The 25,955-nt window shown below is 43.8% G+C and overlaps 1 protein-coding gene across 1 annotated transcript in view; it reads left to right on the top strand.

Annotated features, from left to right (window-relative positions):
- The first annotated feature begins 2,154 nt into the window (after positions 1 to 2,154).
- Positions 2,155 to 25,955, top strand: part of C16H3orf70 (chromosome 16 C3orf70 homolog) — a 42,521-nt gene continuing 18,720 nt past the window's right edge. The window contains exon 1 of the mRNA XM_029470733.1: positions 2,155 to 2,552. Coding sequence (XP_029326593.1) covers positions 2,363 to 2,552 — 190 coding nt within the window. The 5' untranslated portion in view covers positions 2,155 to 2,362. The remainder of the gene's footprint in view (positions 2,553 to 25,955) is intronic.

Genomic DNA, 25,955 nt, shown 5'->3' with positions numbered 1-25,955 from the left:
TCACGGCCACTGTGAAGAATGATCTTTGATTACTGAGTGCCTGGCAACTTAGGTCTTTGGATCATGTACAGCTTGGCTATGAACAATCCCATTACACTAAAAAACCCTGCATCAGTATGCTTCCTAATTAGTGTGTTCATCTATACTAAAAGCAAATTGGGTTACTTGTATATATGATATGGCTGGCATTAAGAGGGAGTTTATAGGTTGAAGGAGAAAGATGGATTAGAACAGATGTTTATGGAGAGTGAGTCAGCTGTTAAGACCTGGGTTCAATTCCCAGCATGGATGTGACAGCTCACAACTGTCTGTAACTATAAGATCTGACACTCTTACAAACATACATGTAGGCAAAACACCAATGCACATAAAATAAAAATAAATTAATTTTAAAAATTGGTTGGTTGGGCTAGAGCAATGGCTCAGTGGTTAAAAGCACTGGCTGCTCTTCCAGAGGATCCGGGTTCAATTCCCAGCACTTGAATGGCGGCTAACAACCAGCTGTATGTAACTCTAGTCCCTCGGCCCTGGAGGGCGCTGCTTACAGGTGGTGCACAAAAATACATGCAAGTGAAACACCCATACACACAAAATAATAAAATGTAGGAAAAATGGTTTGATAAATCTCAATTCTGTGGTGTAGGTTCCTTTGGTTTTCATTTGCTGAAGTTATTCCGAGGTGGACATACTACAGGGCTGCAGGGACGCTGAGCCAGCCGTGAGCTGCTTTGGGACTTAAGTGGGTGGGCACTTGGGAGATAGGTGAAGCATGGCACCTTGTGTTTACCTCAGTTCAATGTTAGGTTAATGGGGAGCAAGAATTTGTCACTTAGAAGGGACAGTTGTTGAAATCAGCCTTTGCCATCTGAATTTACCTCAATCCCTGACACATGAAGATTTCACAGTCAGACATATGCAAATTAGATTTCCCTTCCTAAGCCAAGGTTAAATAAAAGGGAAAATTATGAAAGAGTGCTTATGGCAGCAAAGAGTTTTGAGGGCTTGAGGATGAATTTCGTTTAAAACCAGGATAGAGCTCATTGCCAAACAGGAAGGGGATAAAGTGAAGGGAAGGAGATCTGGGGAAAGCATGGTCCAGCCCAGCATTATGCTGAGAGGTTCTGTTGCGGACCCTCTGCGATTACAGGCATTTTCCTGGGCCCTGTGTAGCATTTGGCAAGGAAGCGGAGGGAAGGCGTTCCCTCCTTTCGGTGTTTTAGACTGGGCACTGGCCCGCGTGGTAGGGGAAGCCAATTCCCTGCACTGCTCCCATAAACGAAAGATTCGTTTTTCTCTTCTCTGGTTCAGTCTGGGATGGAAAACCTGTTTAAAACAAGTTGTGGCCAGCAGGGAGGTCCAACAAGCAGACTGGGGGAGGTGGGAGAGGGAGCTGCAGCCTAGGCAGCCACACCCATTGGCTAGGCTGGGCCACATGTCAGTCTGTGTACCCATGTCCGACCGTGTCAACTCCACACATATAATCCATGCATAATTTCACTACGCCATTCCAGCCCACCATACCGCCACACACTCACAACAAACACACACACACACACACACACACACACACACACACACACACACGACTATACGACTGGCGTGTAATGTCTATGGCCACACAGACACTGCAAGCCACTCAGTGCATCCCCACACCCCACACGTATCAAGACAGAAACCTAACAGATTCTCCCACCCTGACTGCCCAGAGCCCCGCACCCAGGACTAGTTCCGGGAGGCTGGCACAGGGAAGAACCCGCGAGGTCACCGCCGGCTGCCATCCGGCGGCTCCAGGACAGCTGGGGCGAGTGTGTGCCCAGCAGGACGCCACGGCGCGACGGGGAGGGAGTGCTAAGGGCTAAGGCTAGACCCTGTGCCTAAAGGCTGCGGGAGAAGGCCGGGCTGTAGCCCGAGGTACGCCCTCCCAACCCGAGGGCGTGCGGGATGTGTGCTGACTGTCCTAGGGGTATGTGGGACCCGCTGGCCGGGGGCAGAGGCGACGCGCGCAGCGCCACCGCGAGGGGATGGGCTCGCAGAGGGGCGCGGCGGTCTAAGTGTGCGCGTGCGCGTGCAGGCGTGGCGGCCCGAGTGGGGAGGAGGGAGCAGGGAGGACGAAAGAGAGAGAGACGGGAGGAGGGAGCAAAGAGGAGGGAGGAGAGGAGAAAGAAGGGAGGAGGGAGCAGGGCGCAGAAGGGAGCAGGGCGCGGGGAGGCAGCAGGCCTGGCCGGGTCGCTGCTCCCTCCCCGGGCGGCTCCTCGGCAGCGGGTGCTCGCCGCGCCTCCAGCCCGCAACCCACCCTCGCCCTGCCTGGCCCGCGCCTCTGCTCTGTCCCAGGCTCCCGGCCCGGCTCTTCAACCTCGGAGAGATGAGTGCGGCCACGGCGCCCGAGCGCGGCTGGAAGAGCGAGAAAGTGGACGAGGCGCAGGCCCTGGCGCGGAGCTGCGCCGCCCGCAGACCCGACTTCCAGCCGTGCGACGGGCTGTCCATCTGTGCCACGCACAGCCACGGCAAGTGCTTCAAGCTGCACTGGTGCTGTCACCTGGGATGGTGTCACTGTAAGTGGAGCCGCGTCGGCCTGCGGTCGCCCGCCTGCGGCCGGGTGCTGCCCGGACGACGGGAGGAAATCCCGGGGGAGCCTAGCTGTAGTCACAAAAAGGAACCTTCCTACCCACGGGAGCCTGGGGCTGGCTTTCTTTGCCTTTCTTTTATATACTTGCTTAGAGCAGCCAGAGCGAACGCGCGCCGGCAGGGTAGCCCTTTCAGCTGTGGGGGTGGGCACGGACATACCCCTTTCACTTTCTTGCCTGTTCTTTCTGGCTGCTGTTGAACAGAAAGAGCCCTAGGTCCTAGCGATTCCCATTTATTTAATGTATCCAGACCGAGAAAGAACCAAAGTATGAAGAATGGCTTCTAAGAAGTTAAAAGGAACAGTTGGAAGAGCAAACTCCTTCGACACCCAGTTATAGCGTTTGAGCCAAGCCAGGACTAGTCTAGTCCGAGGCCAGTTGTATTTATCCTGAGAGTTTTAAATAGATTAAACTTAAGTAGCCATTTAATCAGCATTCCACAATTTGATTACTTCGTGGCATTTAGCTTCATCCAACTGCTGAATCATTTCTTTTTAGAAACCTTCTGAAGTCCGTCTCCATATAATCTTAGATTTGGAGGGCTTTACAGTGCTTAAGGCACGTTTTCAAGTGATCTTCGATCAAACTTTTTCTCCCCTGTTATTTAGTAGGATATGGTTCACAAGGAGAGCTACAATATGTAACAAATCTTCATTTGCTTTTAATTGAGAATATTTGAATGTCTTAGTTGAGTTTATAAATTAAAGGATAGAAAATCCTTGCTTTTCCTTATAAATTCAAGGTACATGGACAGCGAATATTGATTTTGTTGTTCCTCTGCTGATGAGGCCAAACAGGATGCTCTTGCTTCTCACTGAAAGTGTGGCTTCAGAGTAGGAAATATGAGAGCTAAAGTGTACCTGTTGGATGAATTTAATGGCAGTCTACCTCCTGCACAAGTCCTGTTCTTACTGTGGGATGCGGAGGAGTTAAGATGGCCCCAGTCATTGCCTTTCTTACTTCCCTCTCCAGGTAGAGTTGACTTCTGGGAAGCTTGCGTCTAGTCAGACAGATTGTTCCTCATTAATGAACCTTGATTCTCACGCTGTCTTCCTTACAAGGAGATGAAAACGAACTTACCACATTCCCTCCTCTGTTCTTACTTGTACCTTAGGAAGTCGAGTGTGTTTGCGGGTGGGTACATGGGTGTGTGCACGTGCATATGAGCCATGACTCACGTGTGGCGATCAGAGGACAACTCTGTGTAATTTGGGGAACCTAACGTAGGTCATCAGGCTCATGGGGCAAATGCCTTCAAATCATGAAAACGTATTGTTATGTCTCTTCCTCCTGTATCTTATACAACAGTCCAATGTTTCAGCCAAATTATGGCTGCCTCTACTCTTTGGATATGCATATTTAAATATACTAAGAATTTCTTACATATGGCCATTCTTTCTCTGAATCTCTGGCTATTCTTGAGGGAAGTAGGTTTTCCAAAACAGGTTTGAACTTGGCATGCATTGAGTGGCTGAGTAGAGATGTCCACCATTTTTCCACTGAGACTGTTGCTTTGTCCTGCCTCTGAGCTGCCATTGCCTTCTGTCCTTCCGCTTACAGGTTAGCACCCATGCACCTAACTATCTGGGTGGTTTTGTTCTGAATACATGTGCTAGGGGTAGGTGAGAAGCCCCTGAGTTCTGGGCTGGTCAGTGTGGAGCAAGACACTGCCTCTCATCTTTGAGGTGCTGCTCTGCCCTAGCTCTTCCTATACCTCATCACACCAAGCTAGCTGCTGCCCCCTCAAACTGAGCTTGCTGTCTGCTAAAGCCACTAAGTAGGCTTTAAAAACTGTGGCAATTGATCCACGGCTTGCCCTTCTCAAAGCTGCCTGTGTGGCTTTGGAGACAAGCAATGATCCCTTAGGGACATCTTCCTGTTACCTTTTATTTGAGCAGAACAGGTCCATTTTTCTAAGTCTTATGATTTTAGTCTTGGCTCTTTTATTGGGTGTGCATTGGTTCAGTCTGTTTTCATGTGTATGTTATTCCTCCTGTATTCATGTCATTGTGCCTGTAGTAAACATCCCTCTCTTCACTCTAGTTATTGATAAAGTGTAATGTGACAGAAGGCACCAGAGTCCTGAAGTCTGCTGATGGCCCTGCCCTAGATGCTGATGGAAGTCATTAAGGAGCACTTGTAAAGGCTGGTTGCCTCATGCACGGTTTTCCATCTTGTATTGTCATGTCCCTCTGGGTAAATGGCCAACTGTAATGCTGCAGTCCCACTAACACAGGGATTGCTGCTGCCTCCTGCTCTGTGCTCCGATTATGCGCAATCCTCTTTTAAAAAAAAAAAAGGAATTAGATTGAGCTCAGGTAACTCAGATTGGTTTCACAATGTTTTCTCTTTTCTTCTCTAAGAGACCAGGGACTGATTTTAAATAATCTAAATTTAGGAAAGGACTGCCAAATCAGCTAGGTCTTTATGATCTCTCTCTCTCTGGTATCTGAGGGTATATACATGTATGTAATATCTGTATATAGTATCTGTGTTTACATATGTGTACACGTGTGCATATATGTGTGTGCAGTGTCCATATGTATGTGTAATATATATGTGCATAGTGTGTGCTTATATGTGAGTGAGGGTATGTGTGTGTAGTGTCTTTTTGTGTGTATACATCTGTGTGGATGTGTGATTGTGTATGTGTGGTGTCTCTGTGTATACATATATGTACATAATGTTTATGTCTGTACATATCTGTGTGTTGGTGTGTGAGTGAGGGTGCGTGTGAGTCCCTATGTCTGTCTTCCACTTTCTACCTTGTTTGGGTCAGAGTCTCTGTCATCTGCAGACTGGCTGGTCGGTCTGACGGTAGGAATACTAAGGCTGCAGCCACAGGCATCCACACTTGGCTTTGTGGTCTGCAGATCTGAACTTAGGACTTCTCGCTTACATGGCAAGAACTTTGCTTGCTGAGCCGTGTCCTCAGACCTTCATCTTTCTCGCTGTGCCAAGCTCCCACTCCTTCTCCAGGCTTCTTGCGCTGGCAGTGGTTCAGGGGTCTCATTCATGAGCAGATGTGGCACTCAGAGCTGCCAGGTGTGCTATTCCTGTCTCCTAACTTGGTCGGGTACCAATTCTTAACACCCTTTTACCAAAATACATTTTTTTTTAAAAAAACTTGAATCGGTTAATGTATTTGAGAACCTTATTTTCTGGCAAGATTCTTTTTAATCTGTTGTATAGAGCTTATATATTTTCTCTTCATGAGATGTTACAGAAATAGAATACAATATGAAGAAAGCTTCGTCTAGGACCTAGCAAAATCAAGTAACTTCCCCACAGGCATATAGCTAGTCAGCAATAGAGCTTGTATCTGGATCCAGATGTGCCTGATGCTGGAATAGTGACTCAAAACCAAAATACAGGGATCTAAAGTTAGTGAGCGGAACCAACAGCTCTTAGGTCCCTTAGAGACAGTGATGGAGAAAGTGTCACTTACAGTGATAATCCAGAGGCATGAGAGCTGTAAAGAGGTCACTGGATTTGGAGAATGAGATTCAAGCGAAGGGTTATGAAAGAGAAAGGGAAGGGAAGGTGTCAGGCAGGGTTGAGTGGGTGTGCACGATGTGATGTAGGTGCCACCAGCAGAACCAAGAGTTGGCTTCATAAAGTCACACAAGAGATGAGCTCCGTTTCCTGCAGAACACCTCTCAGCAGTGTCTGTTCCTTTCAGGTTGAAAGCAGTCAGAGTGGCACTTGATGGCACCTAAGATGGTATTAGCATATCTAAAGAAAGACTGTCTAGGAGAGGGATGGAGACAGAGAGGCTGAGCTGGAAGGGTTTTTCAGGACCCTGCCTAATGGGTGGTAAGCCTGGTGTTCTAGCAAGACTATCTGAAATCTGAAACACTTAGATAGTTTAATTCCTATGTATCAGTTTCCTATACAGAGATAAAGAGCTGATTAGAGAATTCAGCTGTTAAAACTTCAGGGCAGATCTGCTTTGTTGGTAAGTTAGCATTGTAGTCTTTGTTAATCTAGTGTTCTCTTTCCCCACTTCTCTAGGAATCCCAAATCGTTGCTTTTTCATGTCCTCAGGCAATGCCCAGCTGCTTCTCCTGAAGGATAGCTCTGTCATACTTGTTACTGTAGCTACAGGGAATATATTCAACGTGATAGCAAAACATAGCCAGAGAAGAGGGTAGAACAGTTAACTTGTAATTTTTATTTCTTTGTACGATTCAAAGTCCTGACCTTGGCTGGTGGTTAAAGAAGAACAGCCCAGGTGTTAAGGGGAGATTTGGACTGATGTTCTGGGCGAGTCCATTCTGAGTTGACAGAGCTGGAGAAAGTTGATAGGTGTCATCGCATCAGACTTGTACTCAGGAATGTGTCAACCCCACCATTAGCATAAAATGGGATGCTTATCTACACATGCTGAAGTCTTTCTGTATGAGTCTCTGTTAACTCACAACACTGCAAACAGAGCAAACTGAGCAATGCTGAGAACAGCAACGTAAACATAAGTATTTAGCAGACAGTTTTGATACCGTGTTCAGTTAGTACAACAACACAAAGAGGATCTTCATTAGGGCCTATGACGTCTGTGCATTCTGACCAGGTTTATAGTATAGTGTGTGATAAAATACTCTGACAAAAGTGTGGTGGTTTGAATGAGATGTCACCTGTAAGTCTCAGGCATTTGAATACTTGGTCTCCGGTTGGTGGCTGGTAGTTATCTGGGGAGAATCAGAAAGTATGTTACTGGGGGCTGGGTTTTGAGGCTTCAAACGACACTTGCCATTTTGAGTCAGCTTTCTGAGCTTCCTGTTTGTGGTTTGAGATGTGATCTCTGAGCTGCTCCTGCAACCATGCCTTTGCGCAGCCATCCTAGATGCTAACCTTCTGGAACCATACGCCCAATGGCATGCTTTGTTTTATAAGTCGTCTTTGTCATCGGGCTTCACAGCCACAGGAAAGTAGCTAATACAGAAAGCAACTGAGGCAGGAAGAATTAATTTTAGCTCCCAGTTCATGGCATAGTCTATCACGGCAGGAAAGTCAAAGGAACAGGGGGTTTGAACAGCTGTTCAGATTACATCTAAAGTAAGGAGAAAAGAGCAATGAATGCATGTTGTGTGAGGCTCTATTTCTCAAATTTATATAGTTCAGAATCTACACACCAAACAGGGTTCCCACTTAGAGTTAAAATGAGTCTTCCTACATCAATTACTGTAACCGAAATAATCCCCCATAGGCATGTCCAAAGGTCCATCTCTCAGATGATGCTAGATTCTGCCAAGTTGAAAATTACTATCACACAGCACGAGGTATGCGTTCCCTCCCATGGGCCTATAATTCAATTACAATGTGGTTAGTTACTCCATACCTGGCCTGCTGTTATTGTATAGATGAGCACATCTTGCCTGGCAGGCCAGTATTTTAATACACGGGTTTCACAGCTGGGTAAGACCATAGATGACTTTTCTCTGACAGCAGCCTACATAGAACCTTCTGGCATTATGAAAGCTAGCTATCAGGGCGAAAGCTTCCATCTCATTTCCAGTGTGATTTGTCTATGTCCTACATGTATCCAAGATATGTGGTGTCTCACTGTCAAGTTACGAACAAACGAGTATTGGAAATAACCTGTATTGTTTTGGGGACATCTTGGGAACTGTTATCAGTTACTGGTAACTTAGGGCTTTTGGGAGAAGCATTATCTACCCGTGCTGTATATACTTCCATTTAAACTTTGTTTTCCTTTTTTTTTTTTCTCTCTCTTTTTTTTTTCTCTATACAGGGTTTCTCTGTATAGCCCTGGCTGTCCTGGAACTCACTTTGTAGACCAGGCTGGCCTTGAACTCAGAAATTTGCCTGCCTCTGCCTCCCGAGTGCTGGGATTAAAGGTGTGCGCCACCACTGCTGGGCTAACTTTGTTTTCCTTTTAGTTGCAATTTTGGTTTGTGTACCAGACAGGATCTTATAACTGTGGTAGTTCTGGAACTTGCTATGTAGAACAGGCTGGCTGCAAACTCATCACAATTGGTTTTAAGTTGTATTTTAAGTTAGTTTTCAGAATAGGTTTCTGTGTAAGTTTCTCACACATCTTTCTTTTGGCTAACTCTCCCAATCTCTCTTCGTTCCCAGACTCCTGTGCCTATACCAACTTCATTATTTCTGGTCTTGGTATTCCTTCCCTGTACCGTGCACTGCATGCGTTCTGCTGTCCCCTCTCCCCTGAGGCCTCCTTCCCTAGCCCCCAACAGTGGTCCCTTTCTAGCTTCCTGGCCTCTAAGGTCACGCACGTCAAGGTAAACATACAAATCTAAAATCTGAAATCTAGGGCCTGCATCTGAGTGAAAACATCGCGTTTGTCTTTCCGCAGCACTGTGTGACCTCTGTCAGGGTGATGTTTTTCAGTTCCGTCCATTTTCCTGCAGATTTCATCATTGGTGTCATGTTCCATACACTCGTTATCCCCTCGCCAGTTGGCGACATCCAGCTTGATTCCATTTCACAGCTATTTTGAGCAGAGCAGCAATGATCAAGATGGGCGAGCGTCTCTACAGTGGGAAGTTGGATCCTTTAGGCACATTCTCAGAAGTGGTATAGCTGAGTCATATGAGAGCTCTATTTTTAGCTTTTGAGAAACTTCCACACTGCTTTCCATAGAGGCTACACAAGTTTACACTCCTGCCAACAGTGAATAAGGATTCCCCCTCTTCCACGTCCTTTCCAGCCTTTGCTATCATTTGATTTCTTTTTTTTTCAACTTAAAGCACTTTTAGAGAACACACAAATACTGTATTCACATAACTTTCCCCTCCTCCTCTTCCAACTCCAACTTCTATCATGTCTCCTGCTCCATCTCAAATGATATCTTCCAAATCTACTGAGTCTATTTTGTGGTGTTCTCATGGGATGATGGACTGGGATTGGATAGTTTATTGGGTGGCTTGTACTTGAAGAATGTTGATTCTTCCTGTCCCAGAAGCCATTGTTTATAGCTCCTCTTCTGGGAGTAAGGCCTTATGAAATCTCCCCTGTCTGCATTGGCATATTGACTGGTCTGGTATTGTGCAGATCTTGTTTAGGAAACCATATTGTTGAGATTTCACGTGTGCAGAGTCCCTGCCTTGTTTGTAAGACACTACATAGCCTCGGGTATCCTGGTCCTCTGTCTCTTAAACGTCTCTGCCCCATCTTCTGTGGTGTTCCTTGAGCCTTAAGGGTAGGGAATTGCATTGTAGATTTTCCACAGGGGACCCCATTGTCACATATTCTCCATATTTTGACCAGTTGTGTATTTCTGTAATCTTTCCACTGCATAAACAAGCTTCTTTGATGACCGGGGAGATCTCTAGTGATCTGCGGATGTAAGGGTTACTGCGTATAATACAGCCATATTGGTCTATGAAAATGACAGTGGTAGGTTCTGATTTAGGGTCTATATCTCCTACAGCTGTAGCTGTAGCTGAAGTATAGCTGAATCTTGAGGTAGATTGATTCCCATCTTTCTGAGGAACTGCCAGACTGATGCCCACGGTGGTTGTGCGAGTTTGCACTCCCGCTAGCAATGGATGGGTGTTCCCCTTACTCCACCACATCCTTGTCAACATGAGCTGTCTTTTGTGTTAGGTATTGCTCTTAGCCATTCTGACGGGTTTAAAGATGGAATCTCAAGAGTCCTTTGATTTGTGTTTCCCTCATGACTCAGATGTTGAACATTTCCTTCAGTGCATCTCAGGCATCTGAGTTTCCTCTTTTGAGAAGTATCTGTTTAAATCTGTACCTCATTTAAGACTGGACTGTTTGTCTTCTTAATATCCAGATTTTTTGAGTTCTTTATATATTTAGGATATTAGCTCTCTGTTGGATGTGTAGTTGGTAAATATCTTTTCTGGTTCTGTAGGCTGCTACTTTGTCTGAATGGTGATGTCCTTACCTGTGCTGAAGCCTCTCAGTTTCATGGGTTTTATTAATTGTGATCTCAGTACCTCAGCCAATCATGTTCTGTTCATAATGCCTTTCCCTGTGTCAGTGAGTCCATGGTTATTCTCCCTTTTCTTTTCTTTTCTTTCTTTTTTTTTAAGATTTATTTATTTATTATATGTAAGCACACTGTAGCTGTCTTCAGACACAGCAGAAGAGGGTGTCAGATCTTGTTACAGATGGTTGTGAGCCACCATGTGATTGCTGGGATTTGAACTAGGGACCTTTGGAAGAACAGTCAGTGCTCTTAACCGCTGAGCCATCTCACCAGCCCCCCTTTTCTTTTCTAGTAGGTGCCATGTATCTGGTTTTATTTTGAGGCTTCAGATCCATCTGGAGTTGAGTTTTGTACAGGGTAATAAGTATGGACCTATAGATTCTTCTATATGCAGTTGTACAGTTGGACCAGCATCATTTGTTGAAGATGCTGTCTTTTTCCACCCAGTGTGTATTCTGACTTCTTTATCAAAAGTCAGGTGTCTATAGGTGTGTGGACTTATGTCTGGGTCTTCAATTCAATTCTATTGATTGTTTCTATGTCAATACCATTTGGTTTTTGTTACTATAAATTTGTAGTACAATTTGAGGTTGGGCATGGTGATACCTCCAGCAGTCTGTTATCCCTAAGGATTGTTTTGGATGTTTGTGTTTCCATAAGAAGCTGAGAATTGTCCTTTTAAGATCTATGAAGAATTGTGTTGGAGTTTTGAAGGGGGTTGCAGTATAGTAGTGGTTCTCTTATGAAAGTGGGTGCCCTTTTTTGTGTTTAGTTCATAGATGTCAAGGATTGCAATGTCCTCTTGGTGAATTTTCCCTTGGATGAGTATGTAGTGTCCTTCCCTGTGTCTTATGATTAATTTTGTTTTGATGTCTATTATGTAAATATTATATTAAAATAATACTTGTCAGATATTAATATAATAAAACAAACAACTTTGTTTCTTAGGTCTATTTTCTTGAGATCTTTTTTTCCATACCTTTAGCCTGAGGTAATGTCTATCCTTTATGTTAAGGTATGTTTCTTAGATGCAGCAGAAGGACGGATCCTTTTTTCCCCCACACACCCATTCAGTTAGTCTGGAATTACCCAATAGCCAGACTGAGATTTACCACTGAGCCATGTTGATTCCTGTTATTTTGTTTTTGTGAATTTTTTTTTCCTGGTCTGGAATTATTTAGTCCTTGTGTTTTCTTGGGTGTAGTTAACCTCTTCATGTTGAAGTTTTCCTTTTAACACATTGTGTAGGGCTGGATTTGTTAGATATACTGCTTAAAGATGGCTTTATCTTGGGACATCTTTCTTTCTCCTCTATTGTAATTGAAAGTTTTGTGGCTTATTGTAGTCTAGGTTGGCATCTATGGACTCTTAGATTTTGTAGAACATCTGTCCAGGTAATTCTAGCCTTTAGAATCTCCATTGTGGACTCCTATGTAAATCTTTATAGATATTTAGTCTTATTCCCTTGTGGCCCTCCCATTACAGATGGTTGTGAGCCACTATGTGATTGCTGGGAATTGAACTCAGGATCTCTGGAAGAACAGTCAGTGCTCTTAACCGCTGAGCCATCTCTCCAGCCTCTTGTGGGTTCTTCTTATTCCCACCCTATATCCGCTCCCTGCAAATCTCCCTTTATCACTAGATAGGAGAGAAAGAAAAATAGAGAGGAGAGAGAGAGAGAGAGAGAGAGAGAGAGAGAGAGAGAGAGAGAGAGAGAATTCAGAATCTAATTTCTTTCCTGTTGTTTCCTTTTGAGCATAACTACTAACAGACTGCAGCCAACCCCCTTGAATAACCACCAGCCACCAAAGCTGTCTCTCGAGACCCTAGCATTATATATCCTCTGAAAAGTTCTCAGAATTCCAAACATCACACAATCATAGAAACTATCTGCAGCTAGTAAAATCACACCTCTGCTAGAGCACGAGGCAAATCATAGTCAGCTGCTGCAGACCGTCTAAAGTAGCCCCGTGTCCCCACACATGGGATTAAAACAAAAGCACATTCTTTTTTTTTTTTTTTTTTTTTTTTTTTTTTTTTTTTTTTTTTTTTTTTCGAGACAGGGTTTCTCTGTGTAGCCCTGGCTGTCCAGGCACTCACTTCGTAGACCAGGCTGGCCTNGTAGACCAGGCTGGCCTCGAACTCAGAAATCCGCCTGCCTCTGCCTCCCGAGTGCTGGGATTAAAGGCGTGCGCCACCACGCCCGGCTACAAAAGCACATTCTTAAAATATTTCCGTGTTTTGTAAAGAAACTAAAATTCCAGAACTGTCACTACAGTATCTATTTCTTGTACCTCGTCTTCAGTCACTGGAACTTAGATTGGGATTTCATTGACTCTGCAGATTGCTTTCTGTTGGTAGTCGTTTTCACAATATGAGTACTTCCAATTCATGAGCGTGGGAGGGCTCTCCATCTTTAAATGTCTTCCTCAATTTCTTTATTTGGGATTGTAAAGTTTTTTTTGTATAGGGTTTTTACTACTTTTATGTAGGTTTATCAAAGACATGCTATTATCTCCTTGTTTGAGAATATTGTGATGGGATTATTTTCTGATTTCTTTCCCAGTGTATTTGTTGATGGCAGAGGGACTTCTGTATGTTAAGGTTCTATCCTGTCTCCTGCTCTCTGCTTGAAAGCTTTTATAAGCTCCAAGAGTTTTCTGGTGGTGGTTTTCAGGGTTTCTTATGTGTAGAATCATATTATCAGGAAACCAGGATACTTCCTCTGTCTTTCTTTGTACTTCTTTCTTCTGTCTTACTGATGTAGCTAAGACTTCAATACTATGTTGACCAGGATCAGGAAAAAGGAACGCCCTTGTCTTCTTGTTCCTGGTCTTAAATGTTTTGAGTTGATCTTTTATTTCCCATTTAGCACAGTTTTAGCTATAGGTTTGTCATGTAAGGGTCTGTGATTCTCAGAGAATGATAACTCAGATAGTATGCAACAGCTAAGAGTGTTTATTCTGCAGAAAACTGCATGGAGACAATTTAAAGCCTCTTAGGGTAGGAGTGAGCGATTTTTACCTTTCTTTTCCTTGATTGGTTGATTCTATGTCCAGGAATTTTGGGGGACTTTCACTGATATACTTGGTCAAGCTAGGTGGTAGGGCAGCTTCTAGGGGTCCTGATTGGCTGCCCGTGAGGTTGACTTAGGTTAAGTGGTGGGGGCAGCTTCCTGATTGGCTGCCCATGGGGGGTGATTTTTGGAATTGACTTGTTTTGGGCTTTTCCAGTTCTCTTTAGCCTAGCTTGCTGCCTGTCGTGGTATCAGCCTGGCTCAGGCTGGCTGACTCTGTCCTCTCAATCACAACAGACTTTATTATGTGGAGATATGTTCCCTCCCTCCCCATAGTCTCTCCAGAGCTTTCATCATAAGAAATGTTTAATTTTGTCAGATGGCTTTCCTATGTCAGTTGAGATGATCACATTCTGTCTGTCTTTGAGTCTATTTATGTGATGGATGGCATATGTTGAGCCAACCCTGTATCCCTGGAATGAAGCCTACTTGATAATAGTGAGTGATCTTTTTTTTTTCCTTTTTGAGTTCAGCTAGAAAACATTTTATTGAGAAATATTGCATATATATTCATCAGGGAGACTGCTCTGTAGTTTGTTTTCTTTCTTTTTTCCTTGTCTTTATTTGGCTTTGGTGTGAAGGCAGTGCTGGCTTTGTGGAGGATTTGCAGTGTTCCTTTTCCCCTTGTTCTGAGGCTCCCTTTCAGGATTATTGGCGTTAGCTTTTTATTGCAGACATGGTTGAGCTCTTCCATCAGCTCATCCGATCTGGGATTTCTCCTCACAGGCTCTTACTCCTGTTTTACTCCTATTGCTTGTTACAGATCCTGTGGGTTACTTATTTCATTTTTTTGTTTAATTTTGCTAGGTTATATGCATCTTGAAAATTCGTCCATTTTCCAGTTTGGTAGAATATAGCTTTTAACAGTTTGTATTGGTATTCTGAATTTAACTGATACATATTTTAATGTCTCCCCCTATAATCTCTGGCTTTATTAATTTGGATCCCTTATGGTGATGGTCTCTCAGTCCTGCCTGTATTTACAAAGAAAAAAAATCATCATGTCATTGGTTCTTTTTATTTTATTTTTTTATGTCTTATTTTTGTTTTATTGAATTTTTGCCCTACCTAATTTTCTCTTTCCATCTACCATTTTTGGGGTCACTTGTTCTCATTTTTTAAGGTGTTAAGGCAGATCATTCATTATTTATTTGAGAACATGCCTGTCTTGAGTTAATTTGGTGTGTGTGCATGCTTGGACCTCCCTTCTCTGTTAGAGTGCTCTGGCTTCCTGCACACCATGCTATCTCTCCCCGTTGTGAGCAGTAGCACACATCCCTTAGCATCAGGTAGAACTTCCCGTAATCCAATGCTGAAGCTCAAACTTCCTTGAGCACGCTTGTCTTCAAGCTGCATACTCACAGAGAGCTGGACGGTCGCAGCACTAAGCTCAGATGTTCCTCACAGTGGTTTTCTCTGTATGGTTACCAGCTACACTCATTCATTTCTGATCAAATTTTGGATTTGCCTCTTTAAACTTTCATTTGGAGGTAGTAGTAGTTTCACATGGGGTCATGAGAAGTGACACAGAGACACCTTTTGTTCCTTTCCCATGGACACTGCTACAGTCAGGGTAAAGAGCGGTTTCCATACCAGCTCATCGGACCTCTGTGAAGTGTTTTTGTTACAAACCTCACTTAGGAATATAAACCATCATTTGAATAACAAAGAATCACTGATGTCACTTCTTAGCACAGCATGGTGCTGTGTTTTAGAATTAATGTATATTTCATACCGACTTTGTAAATTAAAGCTAGACACTTTAATGCTTGATTTTTTTTTAAAGCTGTGATCAGTAGAGTAAGTTTCTTCATTTAACACTGGGTTTGCTGTAACAAATTCATATATGAGCTTCCACAAAAGGTTCCCTATTTTTGGCTTTGCTTGGATAAGAGTGTTAACGTGATTCCGTTTGCTACTGTCATTTCATATTGCATTGCCCTCAAAACGTAATTTAAGGGTCAAGTTACATGCTCAGAAACCTTCTGTCAATAACAGGTGGAGACATGAATTCAGAAGTTGTGATCCATACACTAGACACACAGTGGGCGTGTGCTGAGGGTTTTTTTGGTTTTTGTTTGTTTGTTTGTTTTCCAAGACAGGGTTTCTCTGTGTAGCTCTGGCTGTCCTGGAACTCACTTTGTAGACCAGGCTGGCCTCAAACTCAGAAATCCGCCTGCCTCTGCCTCCCAAGTGCTGGGATTAAAGGCATGCGCCACCATGCTTGGCTTGAGTTGTAACTCAGGCAAAATTGTTGGCAATTGATTAAATTGTGCACATTCAGATGTGTTCCAGCACTGGTGTCTTGTTTTTTCAACAAGGACAGTCATAAAAATGGGTTGGCTTTGTCGCTTTGTTATATGTTAGTCTCAGTTGCATGAACCTCACACAGTCATCTGACATAGAAATAACCCACCAGTGTCTCTGCACGTTGGAGAAGAAAGAGACCACTTTTCCTGTGCTCCCAGTGGCTACACAGCAGGGTTCAGTGACCTGTTCTGGACCCCTCAGTATTCTCAGTGAGGAATCTCTGTATCTGTTTTATGTAAAAAGGAAAGTTAGGAGATCATAAACATCACCGTAGCGATGACTCTGTGTCCTTCAGGGGATTCAGTCCATTTCAGAAACAAGACAGAGAGCTTGGACTCACTGATTATAGCGCTTGGTAAATAAAATGAGCAGAAATCTCTCTGTAACGTGTGTGTGTGTGTGTGTGTGTGTGTGTGTAGGTGTGGGGGAGAAGGTATCAGTGAGACAGATTAAGAGAGGTTTAACTCTCCTGAGAGGCATATGTATTCTTCCCAGTAAGGCATTCAGGTAGAGGGCTAAGCACTGATGCAATGTGAATGCATCTTAGGGGTGGACGTTAGCGATAATAGCATAAACAGCTTGCAGCTGGGTATGAGCTGCCAGGTGCAGCTGGGTGTGAGCTACCAGGTGCAGGTGGGTATGAACTACCAGGTACAGCTGGGTATGAGCTACCAGGTGCAGGTAGGTATGAGCTAACAGGGCAGCTGGGTGTGAGTTACCAGGTACAGCTGGGTATGAGCTACCAGGTGCAACTGGGTATGAGCTAACTAGGTGCAGGTGGGTATGAGCTACCAGGTGCAGCTGGATATAAGCTAACCAGATGCAGGTGAGTAACCAGGTGAGAAGGACAAGGCTCTGGGAAGCCAGTATATAAGATACTGTCCCCTTTTTACATATTTTTGCATCTAACGTCGCTAAAAGTAACAGATTTAGTTGTCAATAATGGTGGCTTCTAACCAGAAGCTTCTACCTGCTTCAGAAAGGAGACCAACCAGTGCATCCCATGGACAAGGAAGTATTAGTTAACCAAGAAAGACACGACCGGGTAGACCTTCCACTGGGTCAACTTGTGAACTGCTCAGAGAATTGAGCGGTCTCATTGGAAATGCTTGGGTCCTGTTCCTCCCCTAAGTCCTTGCCTTTTGGTGGCTGTGATAGAGTAGACTCCCTGAGATGGTAAAGCTACAAACTGGTCATGCAAACATGAGGTCAAAGACAGCATAGTCCTATTAACTAGGAGCAGACCCTGTTAGGGCTAGGACCAGAGGCATGGGTAAGGTTAGAAAACCTAGATGGCCTGGGCTACCAGCCGGCAAGGCATGTCAGAGGTGGACAGCAGGGGGTTTCCTAGACTTCTGGCTAGGGGCAGACAGGGAATGAAGAAAGGGTGGCACGTAGCTACAGTACAGTGAAGCTGGGATTGGATAGGGTTCCGCTATCCCTATGACTGTGACAAAAATTTGGAACTTCCCAGTGTTTATTTGTATAGCACAGGGGGAGGGGTTAGCTACTCTGGGTAGGAGATCTCTTTAGGAGAGCAGTCTGGGAGGAGGAAGCTACATAACCAATCCTTCATAACTATTCTTACTTGCACTCCTGGGGGAAGCTTTGCCATCCCTCTTGAGCCTGGTCCATATGGGCTCTGCTTTGCCACTTCGTTCCTTTGGTCAGTTGACGAAGAACATGGCCACGCCAAGATCAAAATACATGTTCACTCTAAATATCATTCACTCACGGCATCCCCCACCCCTGCAGGTTCAAAGCTCCCTAATTGAATGGACAGAACACAAACATCTCCCTGCTTGGCTAGGGTGACAGGCCTCGGACTGGGTAGACCCTCCACTGGGTCAACTTGTGAACTGCTCAGAGAATTGAGCGGTCTCATTAGAAATGCTGTGTTCAGTTCCTCCCTTAAGTCCTATCTGAAATCCTACACAGCTAGCTCCCCAGGTTTCCTTCTCTCTTGGAGCCTCCTCCAGAGCATAACTAATCTCTCTGGAGCTCCGCCTTCTGCCACACCTCTTTCGTCTTTCTTCCTTCTATGAGAAGAAAACTGCTCTAAAACTCACCCTTCACTCTTTGAGTTCATGAGATGAGGACACAGATCCACTAGCAACCCAAGGACACTCTTTCCCATTTCAGTACCGGACAGGATTTCCTGCAGAATATGTTAATTTATGTTAATCTTACTTTCAAGCACTTCTTGATGTGTTTTATTTCTTTTTAACAGACAGAAGCTGTCAAGGTTGGTCCAAGTGGCCAGCTCAGCTCCTAGATTGATAGCTGTCAGATGTGGCCCAGGATGGACAGGGACTGAGGCTGGATTGGAGTGTTATCTGTCATTTCACAGTCCCTAAATCTGGCTAGGCTGTGAATACCATTTCTACCCGAAATTCCATCAGAGTCAGTAGCCACTGTTGTTTGTGAAGAGGGTGTAGAAACTGTCAATCAAGAGCCCATATTTTCCTGATGTAGTGAATTGCTTGCCTTAAATGCCAAACAACTGCTCAGGGAAACTGTCTTTCATCTGTAAATGCCCTGAGGAGACTTTACTCCAATTATGGGAGCCCCAAGGAAACTTCACTGAAGCCACAGAGACCTCTGCAGTTGTCATGGCTGCTGCATCTGTCCCAGAGGCCACCATTTTAATAACTACTGCCTTAGAAGTTTTTCAGCCGTTATCCTTGTAGATACAGCCTACTGTGGCTTTGGAGGATGCGCCATTGATGACAATCTTTGATGATCCTATTCCATGGCCTTTCCATATGTCTCCACCTATTGCAGGAGTCTCACTGCAGCCCAGAAAGAACACCTCCTCACCCAAAACCCTAAGGACAAGCAGGCTCTGCGCACCTTTGCCGAGTACCAGGAGTAAAATGACTAAGCAAAAATATGGAGGCTGTGCGCATGCGTGCCTGGCTGTCAAAGCAGCCATCTTCTAATTCTCCTCAGGTCAATCCAAGAGACCTATGCACCACCTGCTATGCTTCAATAAAGCTTACTGTCGCAGCTATTGCATACCTGAAGGTCTTTTAGGCAGTGTAGACCAAGATGGTTCCATCACAGGAGAGGCTGCTAGCTCCAAGCACGACTCACAGGTTTGAAGATTTCCTCAGAGTGGCTGGGGCCAGAGACTATTGAAAGGGAAAGAGAGGGATAAGAGCTGCAGAGACCTGAGACGGAGGAAGGCCAGGATTGTGGAACTGCTGCAGGCCCCAACTGCTGGAAGAGGTCCATCCAGAGAGCTGCTGCGAGTTCCCGCCTCCATCTGCTGAAGGGCCTGTAGGGAATGGCTGGAGCCAAGCTGCTGGCACACGAAAGTGTGTGCAGTAACACTAGGTGCCGAGGGCTACTGGCACTCAGAAGTTTGGAGTGGTAACTGCTAAGAATTGAAGGCTATTGCTGTCCCATGTGTGGGGCTCCCAGCGGCCAGGGAGCCGCTTTGCATGTTCATGATTTCTAAGAAGAGTCAATAAAGGACCCAGTTGGTGACACTGAAGATCAAATTCAGGGTCTCCTGTTTGCTGGGTAACTGGTCTACCACCCAGTAAACCCTTCAGCCTTCTGGTTTATTAATTTGCCGCCCTGTAGTAATATATGGTACAAATACGAGAATTAGACATAATGTAATAAATACATTGTAGTATTGCCAGCTACCTAGATCATAATTGTCTTTGTGGCCTTGATAAACCAAACTCCTAGCAATTAAGACTTAACAATAACAGCTTAGCGATCGATCTCAGCTTATGACATTTGACTATTAGGTATCGCCTTACCCATAGAGATGCAGCAGGAATAGAAAGAGAAGATTTTGTACGCAAATACCTCTGACGTCATATACATCTAAGCATCACGTACCCCTCTGGTCACAAAGGAGGTGAGGCAGCCAGTGTGGGAGGGAAGGAGTGCTTCTCTGGCTGTGCTTTGACCCATGTGTTAGAAGGGTTTGAAAGAGAGGGAGGCATCACTCCATTCCAGGTGCGACTCCCATCTGCACAGACTGTGTGCTGTGATCTATGGCAGACATTAGGTTGTCATCCCGTGGAGCTCATTCACGACTCAGCACATAGCAGGTTATGTGTCGACGACCTCTGCTTATCTCTAAGATATTGAAAATGATAGACTGCTTGGCTGCCAGGCAAGGGTTCAAATCTATCACAGGTCTGCAATCCCAGCACCTGGTGGTGGACGAGGATCAGAAGTTCAAGGCCATCCTTGGATACATCGTGAGTTCCAGGCAGCCTGGGCTTCAAGAACTCTGCCTCAAAAGAAAGAGCTACTGGATATAAAATCTTAGTGGCAATTTCTTTTGTTTATTAAGGAATTCTTAGGGTAGGAATGGATACATCATTTATGGGCTTAATGACCCTTCTTGATGTAAAAATTGACATAATTTCTTCATGAACTTTCTTGGGTTTTGACAAAACTAGGCAGAACAGATACACACATTAAAATGCTGTAATTTATTTACAACAAAATGAAATTTAAAATGTATCTCTGGTGTGCTTCTAGAAACCATTTTCTATTCTGTGGGAGGGGGAGCATGTGGAGGCTAGGAGGTTGACATCAACTGCTCTCTACCTTATTTTATTTTTCAATTAAAACATCATTTATAACTGTTTGTGTGCACAGGCATGTGTTGGTGTACATACATCATGTGTGTGTGGGCGCACATGCCATGACATGCATGTGGAAGCTGGAGGATGGGTCCTCTTCTGCCACTTGTACCTAGGTTCTGCGACTTAAACTCCAGTCCCCAGGCTTACACAGTGGGCGCCTTTATCCATTGAAAGATTTTGCTGACCTGTTATACATTAGTTTTTGAGACAGAGTCTCTTTACTGACTCTAGGGCTCACCAGTTCATCTGGATTTGATGTTAGGGAAGCTCTAGGGATCCTACTGTCTCTGCCTCCCCAGCTCTGAGATTTTTAGATGTGTGTTGGAGCACTCTTCTCCCCCCTACCCCCTTTTATAAATATAGGCTCTAGAAATCGAACTCAGGTTCTTGTGCTTGCATAGCAGTAGACTTACTGGCTGAGCCACCTCCCCAGCTCTTCAATTGTATATTCTTAAGGTAGCTTATACATGTCATAAAGATGTTAGAATCTCTCGGTAAATTTTGCCTGTTGTTTGGATCTTAAGTGTCTGTCAAAGGCGTGTGTATTAAAGTCTTAGTGTGACCTTTCACAAGTATGGTGTAGCAGGAAGTCTTTGAGTCATTGCAAGCATTGCCTGAAAGGCTGTTATGAGTCCTGTGGTGGCTAATCTTGATTATCAACTTGACAACGGGATTTGGAATCACTATAGCAACAAATCTCTAGGCATATCTGAGTGATTATCTACATTGATTTAATTGAGGTGGGAAGACTCATTCTAAACTGTAGTACGATTGCATCGGTTAAGGTCAGTGATCTTGTTGCAGCAATGAGAAAGTAATTCAGAAAAATTGGTACTGAGAAGTAGGGCCATTTGCTAGAATAAACCTGGCAGTGTGGTTTGTATGAACTGGTTTGTATGAGGCATGTAGTTGAGTTTGGAACTTTGGGCTGGAAAAGTCTTCGAGTTCTGTAAGCAGAGCTTACTGGGCCATTGTATTGGAGTTATGGAAGACCAATGCCAAGAGAAATGCAGGCAGCAGGCCAAGATCTTGAAGTTTCAGAGAAGAAAGACTCCTATAAGCATTGGACTAGGGCCATTCCTGTTCTATCCTGGCAAAGAAAGAATCTGGCTCCATCCTGCTTGTATCCTGAGTGAGAACTGTAGTGAGATTAAATTTAAAGGTAATGTACTAATGTGCTTATTGGAGGAATTTTCAAGTAAGGATAGCATTCAGGCTGACATGTTTACTGCTCACTGTTCTCACCCAGGCCTACAGTGAGAGCAAAGAGAAGAGCAGCTCCTGGTTGCTGGTGAGATCCCATTGCTGAAGATACCATGCACTGTGGTCACAGGGAATGGAGGAAGCAAGTTGGTACTAAGTACTAAGTAGAAAGCTTACTCCCTACCGGCCAGAATGCCTGCTATTAGAAGGTGCTGCAGGAGGAGGTCACTGACAGTCGTACCCAGCTGTGAACACTATGAGCTACAATGAAGGATTCCCATGGGTGACATAGTGTCGTGAATGTTTTGGAAGTAACCAACCCGTTTCTGATTGGTGTTAGGAGCTACTCCACTGGAGGAAACATCCGACCAAGAGCACATGGCTTTCCTTGTTCTTTTCAAAGTTGTTTTAACTGAGAGGTTCCTCTGCCTTCCGTGTGCATGTTAGAGTAATATTCTAGCTTTGTGATTTGATTTTGGTTTGTGTTGAGTCTGTAGGTCATTTGGTGGAGATTTGGCTTTCATTTAAGTATCTTGAAGCTCTGTTGTTTTATGTGCATAGAGGAAGTTATATGTCCTGGTCACCACTGCAAAATGCTTTTTATTCCTGGATAATATCTGTGCTGTAAAACTAGTTTTATATTAATTTGGTAACTCCATCATTCTTTGGAATAATGTCTCTCTGTTTCATTTCCTTGATAGCTTTTCTTCTCAGCAATTGGTGTCTTTATATTTAAGGTGGGTTTCTAGGAGAGAGTATACAGTTGGGTCTTACCTTTGTAGATATTCTTACATCATGACTAAAGATTATGGTTATAACTAAGGAAATAAGCATGATTCTGCTTCAAATAAGAAGGGCCTTTTCTAGATAGGGTGGCCAGGCAAGGTGCCTATGAAGAGATCATACTGTATGTAAGAAGGAGCTTGCAGAATAAGAAGAGGAGTTAGAAGTGTGTCACATGGAGGCTGGAAGGAGAGTGGGGTTGCCACCAGGGTATGGGAATGTTCAAAGTAAAACCATCAGCAAAAAGAGTGGTCTCTGAAAGACAAGATTTCATGTGTTCTACAAACAGAGTTAAGGCCAGTCTGATGGGAGGGCAGAGCAGATGAGAGAAAACATAATGAAACTTGTAAAATTATAGAAGTAAGACCAGGACATGTAGGACGTTCAAAGGACATTGCTGCAATCTTATGCCATGAGATGACAGGTTATTAGGATATTTTACCCTAGCAATCACAACAGGTATAGGGAAAAAAACTGTGCATGCAAAAATTTATTGTAAGTGTAATAAACTTTTTATTGTTAAGAAAACCAAAAACAACCCCCCACCCCCACGCCCACCCCCCCAAAAAACCCTAAGCGTCTGGGCCACCAGATATCTCTTCAGATTTGTCTGGAAGAACGCATTGCTTTTACGTTAGTCCCTGTTGCCATCCCTTTAGGAGTCCCTGCACCCGCCATTCCTCTTTACCACTCAGATTTCATTTTATTCTACTTAAAAGAAAGTTATAAGGTAGGAAAAGGGTAGTCTCTTGATTATATAATTGAGAAACCTTCTATATTCAAGAGGTATGATTGTTAAAACCTCATTAGCAAGTTTGTCATCTCATGGCATTGACTTCATAAAAAGAATAAGAGACAAAGCAGTCCACTATATTAATAAAAGGAACCATTTATCAAGAAGATACTAATAAGACTGGGCATGGTGGAGCATGCCTTTAATCCCAGGCAGGTAGATCTCTGAGTTCAAGGCCAGCCTGGTCTACATAATGAGCTCTAGGACAGCCAGAGCTATATTATAGAGAGACCCTGTCTCAAAAAAGAAGAGGAAGAGGAAGAAGAAGAAGAGGAAGAGGAGGAGAAGGAGGAAGAGGAGGAGGAGAAATTATTATAAATATGTGTTCACTGCATGCTAGGGCTCCTAAATTTTATAAGATAAACACTAAATGCATGAAATGTGTCATACAGGTCCTGATAATGTTAGTGGTAAACCTCAGCTCTACACTGTCATCTTTAGATAGGCATTTCAAACTAAAACCATCATATAGATCCATTAGTTTTAACAGATACCTACAAGGCATTTCATTTGGAAGATATGAAACACACATTCTTTTCAGAGGCCCAAAGACTCTCCTCTAAGATTGATCACATTATGGACCACAGTGCAAGCCCCAATAGCTATAAAATAACTGAAACAATTCCTTGTATTATCAAATTATAGTGGCATAAAACTAGTAATCAACAGCATGAGACATCACAGAGATAACATAAATACTTGGGTACTGAACAATACACATTTGAATGGACAATGTCCTCAAATCAAATGAAAATGAAAGAACAACTTACTAGAGCCACTGGTGCAGCTAAGATGTTCTCAAAGGAGGGCTTATGGCTACAACCATGCTCTCAGAGAAGGGCTTATAGCTACAACCATGTTTCCAGAGCAGAGCTTATAGCTGTATCCATGTGCTCTCAGAGAGGGGCTCATACCTATTATCCTGTGCTCTCAGAGAAGGGCTTATAGCTATACCCATGTTCTCTTGGAGAAAGGCTTAGCTACAGCTACGTGCATTGAACATCATAGGAAGTAACCTCAAACGTTCGGAGAAACAAGAAGCCAAGCCAGAGGCAGTAGGAGGAAGAAGTTATAAAGACTCACGGAAATGAGTGAAATAGATGCTAGAAGGCTAAGATAATTAAAGAGTTGGCTATATATGAAAACAAAGTTACAGATCCTCACTCAAACTTAGTTACTTTTCTATTGCTAGGAAGAGACACCATGACCAAGGCAACTTATAAAAGACAATGTTTACTGGGGCTAACAGTTCCAGAGGGTTAGAGAGTCTATGACCATCATGGTGGGGAGCATGGCAGCAGGCAGGCAGGTACGGTGCTATAGCAATTGCTGAGAGCTCACAGCTGATTCACAAGAATGAGGTGGGGTGAGTGGGAGGAGCTAACTGGGAATGGTGTGGGTTTTTGAAACCTCAAAGTCTTTTTTAGTCCCCCACACGCTCCCCCCCCCCCACTCCCACTTCTTGGCCCTGGCGTTCCCCTGTACTGAGGCATATAAAGTTTGCACGACCAATGGGCCTCTCCACTGATGGCCGACTAGGCCAACTTCTGATTCATATGCAGCTAGAGACAGTCTATGTGCGATGAGCGATATATCCCTTCCAACAAGGCCACACCTCCTAATCCTTTCCAAACAGTTCCACTAACTGAAGATCAAACATTCAAGCAAAGGAGCCTTTGTAGGCTATTTTATTCAAACATCCTCAGGACCCAAAATAGAGATGATTAAGGAGCTTGTTACAACAGATTGCAGTTAAATCCTGAGGAGTACTAGGGAATACTTAGAAACATAAATCCAAACAAGCTGGAAAATAGGAATGAATGATTTTAAAAACATGTATGACCTTCCGAAATTAAATCAAGAGAATGTGTGTACTATAATTTCCCTGATGAACATAGATGCAAAAATTCTCAGAAAAACCAAAACAAAACAAAAAGCAAAACAAATTCAAGAACATATTAACTGTTGCAAATGTCATGATCAAACTTCACCCCAGGAATGCAAGGTGGTTCAACATACACAGATCAATAAATGTAATACAACATACAATAGACATGACAGAAATCACATGATTATCTCAATAGATACAAAAAAGGCATTTAATGAAGTTCAACACACCTTCATAATAAAAATACTGATGAAAATGTCAACCAAAGGAGAATATTTCAATTTAGGCATAATGTTGTTGTGCACTATGGAAAGATTATCCTTGTGTTACTCAAATGCTGATTTCTCTGCCCCCATATCTGGTTGCAGTCTGGACATGGTATTTTCTAAGTATCTCCTGAAAGACTTGCCTTCGTTTTACTTTTGAGACACCCTTCCCCCCCAAAAATGTGAGATAAATGAGATACTTAGAATAAGCATTGCAATGTCATGTCTGGATTGCAACTAGATATGTGGACAAAGAAGTCGGCATTCGAATAATACAAAGATAATCTTTACAGAATATACAGTAACATGCCTAAATCTCAACACAGTGAAGCTATGTATGTCACTGCTATAGGCAGCATACTGTGTGTGCGAGAGACAGAGAGACAGAAAGAAAGAGACAGACAGACACAGAGAGAGAGAGAGAGAGAGAGAGAGAGAGAGAGAGAGAGAG

This window comes from Mus caroli, chromosome 16 (assembly GCF_900094665.2).
Source record: "Mus caroli chromosome 16, CAROLI_EIJ_v1.1, whole genome shotgun sequence".
Lineage (NCBI taxonomy): Eukaryota > Metazoa > Chordata > Mammalia > Rodentia > Muridae > Mus > Mus caroli.
Note: the sequence above shows the minus strand (reverse complement) of the source record. Positions and strands in the feature narration are given on the sequence as shown.